General features: G+C 54.1%; 1 protein-coding gene across 5 annotated transcripts in view; it reads right to left on the reverse strand.

Annotated features, from left to right (window-relative positions):
* Positions 1–1,018: 1,018 nt before the first annotated feature.
* The window catches only part of Eip74EF (Ecdysone-induced protein E74), a 248,097-nt gene continuing 230,202 nt past the window's right edge, over positions 1,019–18,913 (reverse strand). For all 5 annotated transcript variants that reach the window (XM_084601385.1, XM_084601383.1, XM_084601384.1 and 2 more), the window contains 6 exons: positions 9,850–10,029; positions 9,654–9,758; positions 9,469–9,579; positions 4,982–5,287; positions 4,240–4,537; positions 1,019–3,423 (listed from right to left, as the gene is read on the reverse strand). In XM_084601385.1, coding sequence (XP_084457511.1) covers positions 3,315–3,423; positions 4,240–4,537; positions 4,982–5,287; positions 9,469–9,579; positions 9,654–9,758; positions 9,850–10,029 — 1,109 coding nt within the window. In that variant the 3' untranslated portion in view covers positions 1,019–3,314. The remainder of the gene's footprint in view (positions 3,424–4,239; positions 4,538–4,981; positions 5,288–9,468; positions 9,580–9,653; positions 9,759–9,849; positions 10,030–18,913) is intronic.

Below are 18,913 nucleotides of genomic sequence, written 5' to 3' on the forward strand. Positions count from 1 at the left end.
AAAGGAAAGGAACAATTAAGCGTCCCCTTTTAGGCGCGCTGGATCGTACGCCTTTTGGGCCTGTAACCTTCCCCATGCTACACTTTCCGACCGCTTAGACTTCAGAGGGAGACTTTGATCAGGAGCTCTCGGTGGAGACTAGGAAAGAGAGGTGCGGACCGGGTTATGCCATGCGCTGACCGTGCTCCGAGGAACCGCTACTTGTAGCGCGACGCAAGTTAAGTCGTCGGCCAGGCAGGACAGGGTGTTGTTGTGGGCGCACCGTGGCCTGGCGTTCTAGTTTGCCTCTGTTGGTAGCGACCACACCGTTCGTAACGTAAATAATGTAAATAAATTCATCAGTTCTTCATTCGCGCCAAGAAGTCTGCCCATCTGTCTCATCTCTGCAACGTGTTGCACGCCAAACGGACCGCTCCTCCACCCCGAGGACCTGACGTTGCAAAAAGGCAGCAACAAAGAAGAAGAAGACCAACGAAGATTAACTGGACCATTGCCCATGCTTAGCAACTGCTGTTTTTATAAGTTGTAACCTACTATGGAGCATTGTTTATTAATATGGCCTCTATATGGGCAGCTCTGGTAGCACCCATTTGAGAAGTGGATACTCAAGAGGTGCATTGCTACATAGTGCTATACGTAGTTGTAAGATGTATTACATATTATTTACCTTTTTTTGCACCAATCAGTTTGTTTGTTATGCTTATATAGCTGTATAAATATGCTGCTGCCACCTGATAGGAGCTGCAGCTTTGTCAAGCCAAGTTGTCAACAGCTTGTTCTCTCAGTTCTTTTCTCTGCAATCTATTATGGCAATGCAGTGATAGCAAAATTGAGAGGTTCAGAGGACTGAATCTTCAATGTTCAATTGATGTTCAGGACAGCACTGCCTTTAAGCAGGTGCACATGCAAAAAATGTCTACAGTGAAATTTCAACTTCATATCTTTAGGTTCAAACACAATTCATGGTTAGCGCTCTGATAGTGTTTTTTATAAAGTGCACGACAAAGCAGAAACTGTGTTTGTTCCCAAAGTAGTACATTAAATTTATTAGGACATAGGTATGTACAAAGCACAACACATGAAAATATATTTTAAAAGCATGGAATCTCACAAGTGTACTTCCATGTCTCTTCCCACTTGGGGGAGAGGTGAAATATGCCAAAACTGATGTTGCATGTTTATACAATGCATGAAGCAAAAGGAAAATGAGGCCGAGGAACTGGGGAGGCAGGTGAAGCAACGTTACCAAAACAGGACAGACCCCAAGATGTACAGGCATTTGCAAAGATGAAAAAAGAAAAACATCCTGTGGAGCACGCACATTACATGTCTCTCCCACTGCTTCTCAGGACACCGCCTTTCACAATTCAGTAAACCACAATGAAAATGCATTTTTTGTGACTTGAGATACACAGTGCACACAACTGTATAGTACAGCATTTGCCTTCTGATGTCATCAGCTAGTATGTACAGTAATGTAAACTGGAAGGATCACTCGGTGTTTTCTGGCCACCCCTCAGCCACCACAAGGGTCCCACAAGCAACGTCACTCTGGCTCTCCTTACAGCACCACAATATCCAATTGTAGAAGCCTAACTGCCACGCATGTTTTGAGGAAATACTGTAAGTCAAGCCAGAAATCCTTTGCAATCTGCTGCGGTGGCTTTCATCACAGCAGGGAATTCAAAGGCAGCTTCCTCAATTCCAATGACAGCAGTGTCTCCTGCCATATCGAGCAGTGCACTAGTAAAGGAGGCTTGTGCGATAATTTCTCTGAGCTTATGTACAATGTGGCTTGTGTAAAATGGTTGCTACTAGAATTTATTTGCTTTGCGCACTCTTCATATAAACTCTGCAACAGACTCGTCCTCAAACTCAACAACATTCTCACACGGAGGCCTTCACTCGAAAGACTCAAGCACTTTCCTCTCGGCACTTCACTTCAAAGCACTTTCCACCTTTTCTTTCAAAGGCTATAGATTGTGCCTAGCAATCGGGGGACGGCATTTTCAAGCACTTGGTCTGCACCTTTGACAAACGTCACAGCTAGGCTACATACTGCTCCCTTTCCAGACAGGTCTATGGTTCAGTCATTTCTTAATAGTATTCTTTGAAAAAGCCATGCAGTGAAGCTGATCCGTGCTGCCAATGAGAAAAAATTTGATTCCCTGAAACACAACACCACACTGGTCAGCCAGCAGTGGCCAGGTAGCTAAACACGACAACAAAGCGGAGCAGGAAACAAAGGGCACATCCAGACACATCAGCACAGCGGGATTACAGGGCACAGATCTCTTCCAGAAGCAGACATGGTGAGCTCGGACCTCCCAAGGAGCAATGGTGGTGAATGCGACATTTCCCTTGTGCCAAGTGCTTTGTTCTACTCCTATCGGCAGCGGCCAGGGTCGCTTCTACTGCACTGCAGGCACTGTTCTTGCACTACCAGTCACGGAGCTGCCCCGTTCCATCAGTGAAACCATATGTGAGCAAAACACCGCCAGCCGTCTTGCATCCAATCAGAGCAAGACAAACAGATGGCAGTGAGTTTCAGATAGACCCTTTCACAATCAAACTGCACTGTAAATTAGTAGCAGTACCATGACAACACACATTATTGACCTTTGCCGGTGCAAAAAATGAAGGAAAGGAGGCGCTGACCGAACTGACAGCTCCAATGACATCCGTCCCCAAGCCCTATTAGAAGCTCTTCTTGCTGAGGTCTGCACCCAAGAGGAAACACCATTCTGCGTCCACATAAAACTGTGATAGGTAGTATATCTCTTATATAGAATCTCTCTGTACCTCTCTTTCAATAATAGCTTTGTGATATCTCTAAAACATGGATTCCTGTCCACCAGTAAGCCGCCACAGGCAGTGGATGCCACATCCAGGAAAAAAAAAAAAAGTAAAGCACAGGTACTCCTTCCTCCACAGGCGAAGCCAGCAGCCCCGATAAGGACCGCATATAAATAGTGACTGCAAATGCCAGCACAAAGTTCCAAGCATTGGCTTGCAGAAATAACTGATTGCAGCACCATTTGGGTCACTGGGGTGGGCCTTGGAGGCCCGCAGCGCCAGAGCCACTCTCACTAGTTGCAACAAATGTCCACTGTCCATGCACTCGTGAAGCAGCTTCTGCATCTGCACAGTTGTTTTTTTCTTCTACACCGGAATCCCGCTCCAGCGGGTATGGGCCGGGAAAGGAAGGGGATGCTATCTTGTGGAGAGGGGGTTGCCGGCAGAGACTCTCCTCATCACAGACACGTAGCGTGGGGTCCCAGATTTTGAATCTGCATGGTGCTCGCGCCACCCTGTCACGCCCCTGAGCAGTCGATCTCCACAATGTCTTTGGGTACATCGACAAACTGGTAGACCAAACGCTGTCCATCCACCTTGGCCAGGATGCCACGTTGGTAGTAGTACCTGTGGGGAAAAAAAAAAGAGAAAGAGTGCTTGAGTTAAGAGAACACACAAGTGCATGTGGCAACTTGCAAACGTGTCTTTTCCTACTACAATCACAAGCAAAGGATGTGGTGCAGCGAGAAAGCAAAGCATTTACTCCTGCTGCAAACCAGCAACAACTATCTGTCGCCAAAGTTGGACCCAAGCAGTGCTTCCGTACAGGGTGATATCGCAAATCCCTCTTGGCATGTGTAAAAACAGCAATTTAAACAATGTGCTTCACAGATAAAGGAGACGGAAAGGCAAGATGGTCAAATGAAGGATTCTCTCTAGCCACCCATCACTGGGGAAATTTGCAGCGTATAGAACACAAATAAAATCATATTCCAGTTCATATTCAATTCTGCTGTGTTGCAGCTTTTTTTTTTGTCACTATGCAGATACTACACTTTGCAGGGAGTAAAGCAATGCACAGTGAAATTGTTCAAAAAATAACCAAAGCAACCATAACTGACAACATCAAGAGGGATCAGTTACTGCTTCTTTTTTTCTAGGCAATTAGCAACCATGTTCGCACTACAGTCAACCTTGATCGCTTCACCTTGAGCAACAGCAGCGAATTTGTGCTTCATTAATCTTTTTGAAGAACCTGATTGTATTGGCAGTGCTGTCTCTCAAACTAATAAGACTAGCTTCATAATTCTGGCAGCTTATTCACATAAATGTAGTCAAGTTAAAAACGTTGGTTGCCTAATATCCAAAATCAAAATTCTGCGCTCTGCATGAATTGAAACAAACAGAATAAAGCCAGTGATGGCTTGTATGAACTTGACGCACCTGAGCGCCCGTCCCATGGTTTCGTAGTTCATGTCGGGCTTGTTTTTGTGCAGGCCCCAGAGGCGGGAGACAGCCTTGGAGTCGACCAGCTTGAAGACACCCTTCTCACGGTGGGTCCACTTGATGTAGCGGGGGCAGTAGTCGCGATCCTGAAGCAGCTTCAAAAGGAATTCCCACAGGTATGTGGTGGAACCCTCACGGCTCTTGCGCTGCTGTTTCAGAGAAGATGAGGGCGAAGAAGAAGCCAGGCCACTAAGGGGGCCCCCAGCATCGTGCAGCATTGCTTTTGGTTTCCTTCCTGCAGCAGGAAATAGAGACGTTGCACCGTGAGTCACTTCTGCAGCTTTCTGTGGAAGCCAGATGAGTGAACAGAAACACACGTTAAGTGTCTGCCATTCGACCTCTTCACACACCTCTTTCCTCAAAAGAGTAGACACACTAAAACTTTATATGCATGTTTTCTGCTTTTACGCAGCGCACAAGTCAGTCGTGTACACAACTCACATTCCCGAATTCACCAAGCCTGCTTAATAATGAAATCCAGATGAATTTTCAAGCTCGAGGATTTGTGCAAAAAAAATCTGTCTTGACACACTGCATTTTGCTTGAGAAAACATCTGTACGTCACTTTTCCTGAATTATAAACGCTGAGTCAGCTTTCAATCTTCAGTGTTGATAGAGAAAGATCTGAAATGGTATTGTCAATGTGCAGAGAGACCCCAAGAAGGCAAGCGATGCCCACCTTTTTTCTTGGTAGGTGGCTGGAAAGAGAGGTCTTCCACAAAGTAACCCATGTCCTCGCCCGGCGTGTGAGCTGTGATGACTGATGTGGGGATGCCCGATGGGTGGAGCAAGCCCGTGCGCTGGGTGAGAGCCAGAGGCAAGCCCGGGTGTGGAGCCACAGGGGTTGGGTATGCCAGCGTGTGGCTCGGGCTCTTGAGCGCCGCCGCTTCGAGGTAGCTGGCCTGGGCACTGGCCCCATGCGGCACCACGGATCCTGCCGGCCGGTAGTGCGCTTGCGGCGGGTACAGGTGCTGCAGCTCCGCATCTGTGGAAGACGCGCAAACTCAGCCGCTGCACACACAAGCAGGCTGCCACGCGAAAGCCACTACGTTTACATTGTCACACGTTAGCTATGGGCCGCAGTCTCTGTTGGCAGAAATCACAACACTGGTCTAGGTTTGAGCCCCTAATGCAGAGATAAAGACCTGCGATAACTCTGGCTTTCCTACGCAGTAATTTGGCTACCATCAGGCAGATGATCATTTTGCTTTCCACCCCCCCCCCCCTCCCCTCAATAAAGACACCAAGGCAAAAAAAAAAAAAAAAGGTAAAAGTGGCTGCACCGCTCGCTCTGACCATGGGGCAATTTTCTTGTGTAGTGTTCAATAATGGTCACTTTCATATCCCTGAACAGTTCGAAGTCGGCAAAGCTATCTAACAGACCGCTCAAAATTGCGCATCCCGCCAAGGATGATTCAAGCCTTTGACCGCGCTAACATATCTGTGGTTCGAGTATAATGGCGTTCGAGTATGATAACTTAGACGTTCCGCGAGAGCCCCACTAGATAGCGGCGCTCTGAACATCGCCTCTGTTTCGAGGAAGGCGAGCACACGAGAGAACTGTACCAAAGAAAAGTATATAAAAAAGGCAGGAAGAAGAGGGTAAGCGTCGGCCGCTTCCGCCGGAGCTGTCCCCCGGCTGCGTGGCTCTGTTGCCATAGTAACCCCGTTCCGAATCGAGCGCGCAGGGTTCAAAGGCCCGGGTTGCCATGCAACGCTTAGGGCAACCAGACAGTCGGCGGCGGGAGGGAGTAGGGCTCCTTTTGCGAAAACGGTGCTCTCCCCATAGCCCAAGCGCCGCCGCGTCTTGAAAAGCAGATAGTTTCCTGCGCACACGCGAAGGTCAGGCGAGGAAGCTGAAAGCAGAAGAAAAAAGAGTGCCTCCGCTATCCCGAGAGAAACGAAACGGAACGTCGCACAAGGTAACGGCACATACTACTCGAAACGAACAGAGCTTCCCGGTTAGAACCCAGCGAGCTAAACAGCAGTTGCGCATACCTTGGCGCCACCGACCACTATCGCGTGATAAGGGCGATGTAGGGAGAAAATTTAAACCGAGAAAGGAAGAGAGTCAAAGATCATAAGGCGAAATCATTGCGCTGACGCAAGAGAAAAGCTTCCCTCTCCCTCCTGGCACGAAGCGCAGCAGACGACACGAGGCTGCCATCGGCAACCGCATTTTCAAGAAGCTCCGCGCGGCGGCGCTGGGCGTCCGAGGCAGGCGCAGCGGGTCCGGGTTAACCTTGAAAGGTGTGTTGACTCCGGCAGTGCAGGTGTAGAGGGGGAGAACGCCGGTGACGTCAGCCCGCCGGAAGAGCTCGCACAATGGCAGACGCCCGGAGTGTCTTTTCTTGCTTTTCTTTTCAGTGGCTCTACCGCTCGCTGCTTGTCGGCCTACGCGGCTCCTGTCGTTGGCTCTCGTTCAAGAGCACCTCTTCGTAGCGACTTGCCCTGTTTTTGAAACATGGCAGCGCTACTGTCGTTCACTTGTTCCGGCTTGAGCGCCCCCGACGCGAAAAGGACAGCTTGAAATCAAGGCGCAATATACCACTTTGCGAGCGGCTGTGCCTTGAAATCCTGGCGGCTTATTTATCGTTCTTACCTCTGGTCCCCTCCCCGCAATTTTTAAAAGACTGTTTAATCGCTCCTAGCAGAGAATTCATGTATTTAACATAATGGCACATAGTTATCGTGTGGTTTCGCCTCAACACCGCAACCACAATGCGCAGCTCGCTCTGGCCATTGACTGGTTGCTCAGCCGAGCATCAGAAACAAGAAAAACAAGAATCCCCAGTCAAAACACGCACTGTTGTCAGGTGACCCGCGCAAGACACCGATGATGAACAGCCAGACGCATCAGATTATCCGCTAAAACCGAAGCATGGGGGGGGGGGGGGTACCTTTACGGCAGCGGAGGCATCGTGGTACTCTTCCGCAGCAGCGCTGGAAGCGCTGCGAGCGGAAGTGATGACCAAGTCCAACTACATACTGCAAAAGCGACCACTTAGCGTCTTTTTTTGTTTCTTTTTTCATGTCAACTCCTCCTCCTGCAGTCGTTACGCGGCTCGTGCGCAGACAGGAAGGGGTCACAGCAAAGCGCGAAGCAGGGAGGGATACAAAGGCCGCCTTCCCCGAAACGGCGGCGCCTAGCGGACCCCCTCGGGGGAGGGGGGGGGGGGGGAGCGCTTTCTCTGCCTCCTTCGCTTTCCTCCCTGGTGCCAGTGACCCGCTAACCTTGAAGCCTGAGAAACGCCCAAGCAGGAGGGTGAAAAATGCCGCCGCCTTTCAGAAAAAGGAAGCCGAGCTGGTCCTCCGCCCGGGGAAGGGGAGCTGGCGCGCGCTACTTCAATTTCCGCCAGCTCCAGAGGGGGGGAGAAGAAGAACGGTGGGGAGGAGCACCGCCACTCGGTCGATATTCCGAAGAGCGACGGATGCACTGTGTCGCATGGGGTGCGCAACGGGAAACAAAAACCTGCTTCTATCGGCGATCGGCGTCGATAACGCAGGATCCCGTCAGCTGCGCTGCTTTGCCGACCGTCCGACGTGGGCGTTGTGCAAGTGTGCTCCAGCGTGAGCCGCCACGAACGGGAGCACTTTCGCGCTTTTCCAGCGAAGCGGGCTCCGGAGGAGAGGGGAGCCCAAAAAAAGGAAACGCGCGCCGCCGGTTCAACGACTCCGGCTCGCGCCAAGGTCAGCCCAAGAGCGCCACGCCCGGCGAGCCTTCTTCACCTGCGCGCGCGCGCGCCCGTTGGTGGGCGACCGTCACGTGCTGCTAACCCCTTCTCCACCGCCATGGCCGGCAGCAGCAGATAGCGGGCGGCGCTTGTTTTTCGGCACCGAAAGCAGATACGGGGCCGGCTCGCGAGTAGCAACGCGATGGACTTGGCTCCCCGGAAGGCAAACAAGGCGCCGCTATCGGCGACAGTCCCGCTCGTTGAGGGGGTCCTCGAAATAGGCTCGCCTTGCACCAGACAATAGCGGAAGTAGCCCGCTTCCTGTCGAAGGGCCTCACCAAGCGCGCTCCTTTCGAAATGGGTCTTCCAGCGCTTGCTCGGAAACTGTCCCTTTTTGAATATTTTCGTTAGTGAAACCCGCGGTACCAAATAAAGGCCGCCGTTTCATAAGGACGCATGTTGTTACATCACGACGTCCGCCGCGGTTCACATTTTCGGGCGGCCGCCGAAAAGGAAAGCGATTACGCAACGCGCTCGGAGCAACTGCGGCACACGGATTCCACCGCGGACCAACGGAAATCCACAATGGGAGCAACGCCTGTTGCGTGAGCGCGTAACACATCCGTTCCCCTCAATGGCAAAGGAAGCAGCCGCTGCTCCGCGACCGAGAAACCCGGACAGTGGTCGGGCCTGCAGCCCCCCGATCCTAGGCAGGGGAGTTCCGCTTCCTCCCGCTGGTTGACCTTGAAATACACCAAACAGGGGCGCGGAGTGCCACAAAACCGGGGTCACACAATGCGACGCACCGCTGTGTGCCGCTCCTTGCCTGCCATTCTTGCTCAAAAGAGACCCGTTTTTGGCTGTGGTACGAAGCGGCGTTCGACTAAGAAGCTGTGCGGTCGAGATGCGGAAGTCCGGCCGCTTCCCCGCCGCTGCCGCCGAAGGATGGAGCGTGGCTTCGTTTTCAGCGCGCAGCTCGAAAAAGGAAACCGCGCCGTGACCCAGTTGAATCGTCGGGTCGCCCCGTGACACACTTTCCAAGCCGAGACTGGCTCTTACGCCCTGTTTCGTAACGGCTTCCCTGTCTGGGTCTAATTGGGTCGGCGTGGTGAATCGCCTCTGCCCCGTAGCCCGAAATCCTTGCTCCCCGTGGCCGCACGGACCGTCAACACGTAGCCAGAGCTAGCGCAAACGTTTCTCTGCGAACGCGAATTCAGCCCGTGTTGGTTATTTCGTACTTCTCAGGGGTGGATTTGAATAGCGACTATGTAAGAAATGTTACATAGGGAGTCTATGTTGAACCTCGTTGTTGTGTAACATCCCGATTACAGACTATTCAACCAGACCTCCATGACAAACGCCCACTTCCCTCTCCAGGAATGGCGCGGATAGATCCGACCCTGGCGCCTCCTGAAAAGTTGCTTCCTTTTCCGACACGACTAAAACGCACCAGTATTCATTCGGGTGCCGAGGTCCGAGAAATGACACTCACATGTTGGAGGCCGGTTGCTGTAGTGCTGAGGTGCGACGCCGGTTTGGCAGTACGGGGGGATGTAGCCCAGTCCGCTCGGGCTCGGAGATTCTGGAGTCAAGGGAGGTGGAACTGCGGAACAGAAGGCTCGTTGTGACAACAATCTACGATATTAGTCGAGTGCGCAACGAGGTAAAAAGACTCACCAGGGGTGCTCTGTAACCGTGCCTTGGACTCGTCATTGCTCAGCGTGCCGCTGCTGCTGTCGACATCCGACACTCCGCTGTCAGCGGGACTCGGTGGAAGGGAGCCTGAAAAAACACGTCCCGACAGTCCCGTGAGCAACGCCATGAAATAAGGGAGGCACCCACCAATAGGCTCCCTGAGAGATGAGCACCCTACCTGAGCTGCTGCAGGAAACAGCCGGATTACATAAGGTGGACAGGGCCGAGTAGGTAGGCTGCTGGTGTTGGAGGATGTTCTGCAGCAGCGTCTTGGAGTCTCTACCCGGGCTGCATCGCTGCAGGGTGCGTTCGCAGCGCGACAGCAGGCTCGGCCGGACATCCTGCGGGCTCGTGTCCACTGCATAAACACAAGCAAATGTCTCTTGTTAGCACAACCTCTAGAAATGAGCGGCGTTTTGTACGCGGTTGAGCGTTGCACAGAGGCGAGCCACACAAGTGGCTGAGATCCAGGCTTACGGCGCATCAGTGAATCAGTCCGGCAGTATCAGTTTCCAGGTCGATAAATCAAACAACGGAATGCGGACGGGAAAGAAATAAGCGGCCAGCTACAAATCGATGACGGAAACTATTCCACTGCGGCAGTAGCAACATGCAATGGACGTAAATGGAGTTCCGTGACAATGAAACAAAAACACCGGAGCGCTCGTAAACATATGACATATACTAAAACAAAACGCCGCCGCCGATGTCCCAGACGGGTGTTTAGGTGGTGAACACGCGAGGCGACAGTAAACAGCACAGCGAAACCGACAAAAACCAGGAAACTACTTCTATCAAATTTGACAACTGCGATAAGCGCGTCAAGCTAGACCGCGTCATCGTAAAAGCTTTCACGAAACCCCGCCGGGGTATTAAGATGTCGCATCACGAGAGACTGAACTCGCAGGGGGCAGTACTATCAGGTGTTTATTAGTGTTTATTCGTACTGATATGTAGGGAAACGGCTACATCCTAGAACGCCAACGCGGATGTTTGTTGCATAGCAGCGAAGAAAAGGCGTGAAGCGAGTCCACCCCGGTGCGTCATCAATAGCGCACGGGGCAGCACTCATTGAGGGCGCCTTCGAAACGGGATTATTCCAGGTTTTGAAAACACGCAGGACAAACGGGCGAGCGGCTTGCGCAAGCAGCATCGGCAGGCCGGAGAAAGCGGCTCCCCGCCGGCGTGCGTGCGCTGCCGCGGAGGCGCGGGAGAGAGAAACGCGGGCGAGAGGAGGGAGAAGAGAAAGGAAAAGCGCGGATAAAGCGGTCGCCAAGCGGGGGGAGGGTGGAAGCGGCGCACTTCCGTGACGCAGAATCAAGGACAGCCGGGGTATTCTGGGCGCCGGGGTCTTCGAACTCGGCCAGCGAGACCTTGAAAAGCGCCGCCCCGCGGACGGCGCGCAAATCTCCGCTCCCTCCCGGACGGGCGGCGGCAGACTTCCGCCACCGCCGCGATAGCGACACCTGCTGACCCAGTGACGGGCGCCGCTCGCGCGAGTGTCGTTTACAAACACGATCGTTAAACATCCAGGTGACATCAATCTGGACCGACACTTCCTGCAGCCGTCAACAGAATACGGTACTTCGCGCAAAGCACTCGCTGCAGGTACATTCGCGGTCTCAGTCGCTAAAACATAACTCTCCTCCGATTAATCCGACAGGTGGAAATTGTGACGCGCTGTACACTTCGTGCTTTAAGCAGAGGCTGCTGTTAAGACCTACTGTCGAAGCAACCACAAAACGCGTAATTTTCCTTCTGTGTGAGCGCGATCTAAAATAAGGAAAGACACTGTTGAAAGCTTTTAGTTTCCACGTTCACGGTGACATCATTCGGGAGCATGCACTTAATAAACTCGCGTCCTATTATAGAAAGGGGCCTTGGAAGCTGCAGCCACCACCTCTGGCTGGACGGAAGCTGTGTGAACAAGGCCTTATCCAGAAGCCCAACAACAAAAAAAGACATTTCGCGATCTCGTCGAGCATAAGTATTTCGTGTTGAACACTGCACAACTATTGCTGAGCTCGCCAATGTTTCCTTTATTTATGTAAACCACACTGAAATCCTTGTAGCCGAGTCCTCGCCTAACGTATACGCTACCGCTATCCCCTCTCCCTTCCCACAATTAGAAAAGAAAAGAGACACCACACAAAAAACTGCTGGTCATATGACGTCAATGATTACAGTGCAGAATGAGCAAAATAAATGTACTTTCAGTCAGAACTCAGCGCTGGCGTACGCTCCACCCTTCACTTGGAAAAAAAAAAAAGACACCGCACAAATATGACGTCAAGAACTGTAGTGCACATAAGGGTATGCGCATTTACTGAATACAACGTGCCCTGCAGGGCTACGCTCACTTCTGTGACGTGGTGCGCCCCGCCCGTAACAATTTCGCTGTATCCACTCCCATTCCCTCTTCTAGTACTACCGAATATGAACTGCACCGCACACTGACGGCACCATAGCCGCGGCACGGTCGTCGACAAAAACCGAAAACACGAAGGACGCTACCGAAAGAGGCCGTCTGCGGAAGGAGAAACAAAAATGTGGCGCAAGAGGGGCGCGCGTGCTGCAGGAAAGACGACGCAAAGATGGCCGCCGCCGAACTTGGCCCCGATTTCGAGCCGGAAACAAAAGCGGACGCGGCACCATCGCTGACGGGGGGGTCCTACTTTCGGGAAGCCGAACGAGGCCCTCCGCCGAGCCATGACCTAGATGCACCGCCGCCGAGGAGGTCGGGCGGGGGCCGACAGGGAAAGTAGCTCTCTCCCCTCCCCTACCTTCGCTGCACGCCGTAACGCTGAGGTAACGGCGTTCCGACGGACAGAGGCCCTGCGCTGTGGTGGAAAATGGAAAAGCTGCGAGGCAGCGCGACGCGGGTACCCTGACGACCACTGACTAGCTTCATCCACGAAGTTACCGAGCACTAAGGTGACACTGCACCTTTGGCCTGTCGAGGGCAATCTGCGTAAGCAGCTCTGACAGCTGCCCCACATTTCTTTGCCGACGTGGGGCTCAATGCGAATAAAAAGCCGCGAATCTTCCGCGGCGAGAGCAGAGCCAGTTCCGCCGACAGGCGTGACCCAGATGCCTGGGCTAAGTGCCGCCAGCCCACGGGCGAGCAAGTCGCCGCCGTGTGAGGCGTCGCACACTGCGGCCTCGTTCCGAAAAAGACCCTGCGGCGGACACTGAGACGCGCGTGCCAGTACCGAGGACCGGGGCGCGCGCACTAGACACGTACGCGAAAAGAAACCATTTCCGGCGACGTGAGGCAAGCAGCGCATCAAACATTCCTCGACGAGTTGGCTACGTGACGAAACAAAAGCCCCGTGTCACAGTGGCCCACGGAGAAAGGAAACCTACCGCGGGGAGGGAGCATGCCCCGAGAGAGAGACGAAAGGGGGGAGAGGCGCGCGGCTCGCCGGGCGCAAATCGAGGTCAAGGCGTGCGTCACGTGACCGGGTGAACGCTCGCGCTCAAGGTCCGCTCTTCCGCGCAGCGGAGGCAACCCCTCCGATGGCGCGCCGACAGCGCTCTTCCGGCTCGCGGAGGGACCGCAGCGATTTTCCTGCGCCAATTTCGAACCGGAATGTCTCCTCTGCCTGTCGTTTCGGCGCACCGCTAAGCGCCGCTGGGGCGAGGGCAAGGCTCCGCGAAAATAATTTCAGCCGCAACAGCATCGTAACAGTATTAAACAGCCCGTACTCTGTCAGCGTTGAATGCCGGATCGCAAGAAAGCTGCTAGATCTTATAAGCAGGCTTTCTGCGAACGCCGTGTCTATCGCTGCAAACCGACCGTGCGGACGCGTCATAAAGGAACCGCCGGCGCAGCCGCACGCCAGGGAGCCGCCCTAAACCGGCGCAGGATGCCAGTAGTGCGTAGCGCTTCCGTGTCCCATAGGCCCGACGATTGGCGCGCCTTTGCCCCCCCACACCGCCCCCTTCCACACTAAATTTGGGCTTTTCCTATTTCCCGCATGCGCGCGCAGCGGCGGAAAAACCTTGGTCCGGCGGAGGGAGGGGGGCATGCGGATTCCGCGAAAAGCGGGAGCGACGCGGTTCCTGTTTACGACAAAGTGCGCTTATCGCTCCGGGGGCAGGCGACGAACGGAACTTGCTCCGCGCCGCCGCAATGGACAGCGGTCGGCCGAGGATAGGTTCTGAAAGATGTTTCCTTGCCGGGGCCGCGGCTGGTGAGCCGCGGTCATCAGGGAAGCGCACGCCGCCGCTGGCCTTGGCGCACGCACGCTTCCCGGTGCGCCGACAACGAAAACAGCCGCTCAAAACTTCCTGTTTCGCCGGCCCGATGAGTCGCGCGCCGCTGACGCAGTCGCGCACCTACGCTGCGCCGCAGAAACTCTGGCCGCCTCCCAGCCGCCGACGCCTGGCGCAGTGCGCGAGCCCATCACCGAACACCACATAAAAGAGGCACAAAGAAACGCCGGACTGCCAAAACAGCACAGTGACGCAGGACTTGCCTATGCAAGTTTGTCCGGAAAATTTCGTTAAGTCGCGAAATCACTTCTCGCCTCGTTCACGGCGGATGCATGGGGGTGCAGGCCGAGCCGAAGAACAGCCAGCGTCGCTGACAACGGGAAAGCCCTGGCAACCGGGGAACTCCCTGGATCGATACATGGGCATTGACACTTGGCGGCTGCGCGCATGCCCCGTCTACCGATTCCACGAATCCTCGCTCTCCCCCTCTGTCTCCTCTCGTGCACAGGGCGCCGATTTCGGGAGCGGGTTCACCCAATAATAATATCAGCAGCGGCGGAGGCTAGGAGACGCACGGCACGTGTGGCATCTCTCGCACCATTATACAAAGCAATAACCCAGTTTCCCGAATCCAGCACCGCACAGCTCCCGTTGCGTAGCTTCCACTGCCGGGCTTTCTGCGAGGGGCCCACGCACAGCGGAGTCTGCAGCCCTCGCGGCAGTAGTGCGTGACACCGGAACCTGTCCGCCGGCGCAGCAACGTGCCGGAAATGGCGCTCCCCTTCCGGTGACAGCATTGCGGACATCCGGCCAGTCGGCCGTCATGCGTGACGCAGATCAACGCGCTTGCGGTCGGCCAACGTACTACATAAGCGCGATTGAAGAGTCCAGCGGGTTGCCGCGTTGGAAACGTTCGGGGCACTGAATAGTTGCGGTCCTAAAAGGCGACTACTGACGTTCAGTCGCTGCGAACAGAACCAGCACGCGGCCTTGATGCGGTTGCGGGAAGCGCTCAAGGGTCCCACCCGGCGACCCTAGAGGGAAAGCTCGAATCTCGGCCTTGCCCGCTTTTCCTGCAGAGAAAAGTGCCCTCAAGGTCCCAACTCTTTCACTCCGACGAAGGTCGACCGCTGAATAACGGATTGACCCAGAAAAGTCGCCAGAACCCGGAGGGAAACGAGGAGAGCAGTTAAGGCGGGGAAGCTTGGGAAAATGCGTCCCGACCTTGATCAGGCCTCCCCTCAGGAGGGGGCCAAGGGGAGGCGTTATGTCACTTCAGCCCCCCGTGACGGGGCAGGAAGACAGCGAAATGGGCAAGGAGGGGATTCGAGGAGAAAAAAAAGTACTTCGCTCCGAAGCAAGTGCTCCACATAGAGGAGCTTCGTTGAAATGTAAAAGAGCCCGGTGAGATATATTCTGCAGCTCGAATTTCAAGAAAACCGGCGAAAACTGCAACACCGCGAAAGTGCCTTCCAGCTTTCAGAAATAGAAAGGAAAGGTACTGCGGCACCATTATTTTATCGCAGGATCATTAACGCGGTTTTTACTCTGTCATCGGAGCTATATTGCCGGAGAAAAAAAGTTTAGCGGCGGTTTAGGTTGGTTACGCACGCATGTACGGGCGGGAATAATGCTTAGTCACTCTTTTAGCAAAGTTTTCCTTCGTTTAGCTTCCCCACGTCTCTCCATGTTTAGCTGAGTATGTAAATGGATATTTTAACTATTGTTAGGATTAAAGTGGGCCTAATTAACGTCATTAGTGAGACACTGTCAGAGGGGATGACGATGGCATCCGAAATGCAGCGTGAAAGAATGGCACGTGGCAAAACCGGCTATACCAAAATGGCGCACTTGATCTCTTCTTTGCCTCAACCTGGATTTAGAAAACTGCGGTGTGGGTCATAACACTGTCAGAGCAGCTGAAGTGCATCCTTGATTTCGGCCTCCCCAATGAGAATTAGGTGCCTGCACGAGTCATGCGTTCAGATATGTATGCGGTGAACAACGCAAAGAACCTCCGGCGCAGTGAGCACAGGAAATTAGTAAAAAATGAAGAGGTTAGCAGTACGGTAGCAATTAAAAGAAGTGAGATAATGTATCTGATAAAATTGCAGACACCCAGCAGTGTCGTTTTGAAGCGGCTCGAGGCAAGCTTTAGGGTAACCTTGTCGCGAATTCGAAGTGGCTATTGCACAGAAGGATTTAGGTCTCATGTCAGCTTGGGGAGAAAAACAGTGCCAAGGTGATATACAATTTACGTCTTGTAAATGTGAAAGCATTTATGGCCAGTCAACTCAGCGCTGTGTCACATGATTAAAGATTTTCTACTGCTTTCTCGTCAACCTACCAAGGCTAGTCACATAAAAGAAGTATGGTCGTAGCGCTGCTGCCGCCTCCTTTGAGCTGATATCTCGCAAACCGAAGATCCTGGATTCGATTCCCACGGTACCCAATTAACCGAGTTTTCTTTTCAGTTCAATTACTTTCTTCTTGGTTACAGGAACCTGTACGCGATATTTGTCAACCAGAATAAGTTCGGCCTGTTCCTGATATCCTTCTAAACCAACAGCTTATTAGGTAATGGGACAAATATGTATATAACGCTTATGTAGTAAAACGGTTTAGTGCTCTTTGCGGGAGCTGACGTCCCAAATTAACTCAGACTATGCATGACGTCGTAGTGGAGAGCCCTGGGTAATATAAAACCGAAAAGGGCATTGAAAGTGACATTCTCGCTGTGCGACCACTCCTTTTGCGCACCAAATCATTTCTCGTGATTGAAGCCGTTTCCAGCACTGCATAGCTTGGCGATAATCCAAATACGTCGACTTTTGGGTCAAATTGAGTACCGCGCCCTCTGCCCGCTTTGCTGGCACCTTCGGCCATGTCGTAACCTGCGCCGAAGCGCGCAAGGTTTTCCGCAGAAGCCAGCCGACTTTCGCGCAGGCCACCGTGGCCTCCTGCCTGGCGACCCGGTTTCTTCGTCGACTGCGCGCGACAAAGCGCCCAAGTGGGTCAGCCTCCTCCGCAGGGGAAGGGGCTGTACCCCAGAGCGCGTTCTCGCCCGTGGAAGAAACATTCAGGGACGCTGCCTGTGGTTGTCCCCTGCACGCCGGACAGCCGGCCGAGTGGCACTGCTGCTCGCAGGTGCCCAAAAGCGCGGCGTCACACAGGCGCCGAGCCAAGACACGGGCGCACTTGTGTTTCCGGCCAGTGGCCGCCGCCACTACGTTGTTGTCGTCGTAGGGCGCGCCAAGACCCGAAATAGTGTGGGCCTCCCGTGCGATGAAAACAGGGGAGGAACAACGACGCCTGGCAGCGGGCGGAGATAGCCGAGCCGGCGGCGCATCCGCCCGATACCCCGCTCGCAGCTATCATTGCAGCAGCCATTGTGCGCACGCGACAGGCGGTAAACAAGGAAGTGAAAGGCCTCGAGGCGGCCGATGGGGACGCCAAGTCCGCGCGTTTCCTCGTTCTTGCGCTCCCGGCACGCACGAGAGCTGACGTCGTCCTTTTCAGCGCCCGGCTGCGCAGTTTCAACGCATGCTATCATCGACAACGTTGCCGGTGGAGAGGGAGCCCATGAATCGCGTCCAGCAGCGATTCTGCCTTGCGCGGTACCCGGGCAAGCCCCAGACTGGCCGGCAGCGAAAACAGGGGTGGCGAAACCAAAACCGCAAATGGTTTGGAAGCCGGAACAGAGGGGAGAAAGCAGCGCGCGGTGATGCAGGGGAGGGCGCGTTGCGTAAGCGCGAGGAGCGGAAGCTCCAACGGGGGCGAGGAGGGGTGGCGCGCGCGACGGGGAACGGCGGGCGCATGCGCAGCAGGGGCTGTCCTTGAGCGCCGGAGCCGTGCCATTGACCTAGAGTAGGAGCAACATGGCGGCGGCCTTCAAACAAGCAACGCGCTCCTTCCTTGCGCGAATCCCGTTCGCCCGGCGCTGGTTGTGTGCCGATCAATGCTGCGTCGGGCCGCCGCTACTCGGAACGTCGCCGCGCGCTGCTCCCTCTCCGGGAAGTCTGTGGTCGACGCGCGCACATTTGTGACGCTGTTCTCTCCCTGGCGGACACGATTTCCGTCGCCAGAATACGTCGCGGGCGTGCGCGCCTTTTGAACATTCATTAGCGCGAGAAATTGGACAGAATGTGTGTATGTAAAAGAGCGACTCCTCTTGAGCCTCACACGCGGCGTTAGAACGATATATCGCGAGAGGGAACCCGGTTCTCGCGCCCTCGCCCCGTGAGAGAGCACCTGTAACGACGTTTTGCCAGCACCAGCTCATGACCGCTGCGGATGAGCGTGCCGTGTGTGTGTGTGCCAAATGGGCTCGTGGCGATCGGCCAGTTTCCTCGTTGGTCGCTGCGAGGGAAGGCGCCCTTCGCACGGTCAAGACGTGGGGGAAGGGCAGGGGGGTACCAAAGCAACGCGGCCGGCGCGCGCGGAGCTCTTTCCTCCTCGCCGGTGGCCTTGCTAGGGCTACGACCCTTCAAGGCTAGCCTCCCGGTGCTGCTCTCTCCTCCGCCCGCTGGCCGCGCTTCCGCCAGCGGCCGACGGGAACTTGCGCGGGCGGAAAAAGAGGAAAATATGGTGGGGGTGGGTTGATTCGTATACGGCAAAGACTGACACCCTGCCGCTTATAGCCTGCAGAGTCACGCCTTAGGACAAAGTCTGCCACAGACGTTCCGGCTGCTATAGCTAAAGCAGGCACCTTGCATGACTATGTGAGAACCCTCCGTTGGCTGGAGAACATCATTAGGATGTGTTGTCGGTGCACTACTTCAGACATGATATAGTTAACATCCACATGTTAAGAAAGTTTGCTAATGCAATAACACTCTGCGCCCTAAAGTTACTACTGCTATCACTCTTGCGGCCGTCTAATAGGAGGGCTCGGGGAAAACATGATGAATGGAGGCAATAAGTGGCCCTGCATCGTACCGGTGAGCACCCAACGCGCTTTGTATTCCCGAAACTGAACAAGAGGGAACACATGAGGCGCATGGAAAAACGAAGCGAGCCACACA

Source organism: Amblyomma maculatum, chromosome 4 (assembly GCF_055883805.1).
Source record: "Amblyomma maculatum isolate TAMU_Amacu chromosome 4, ASM5588380v1, whole genome shotgun sequence".
NCBI lineage: Eukaryota > Metazoa > Arthropoda > Arachnida > Ixodida > Ixodidae > Amblyomma > Amblyomma maculatum.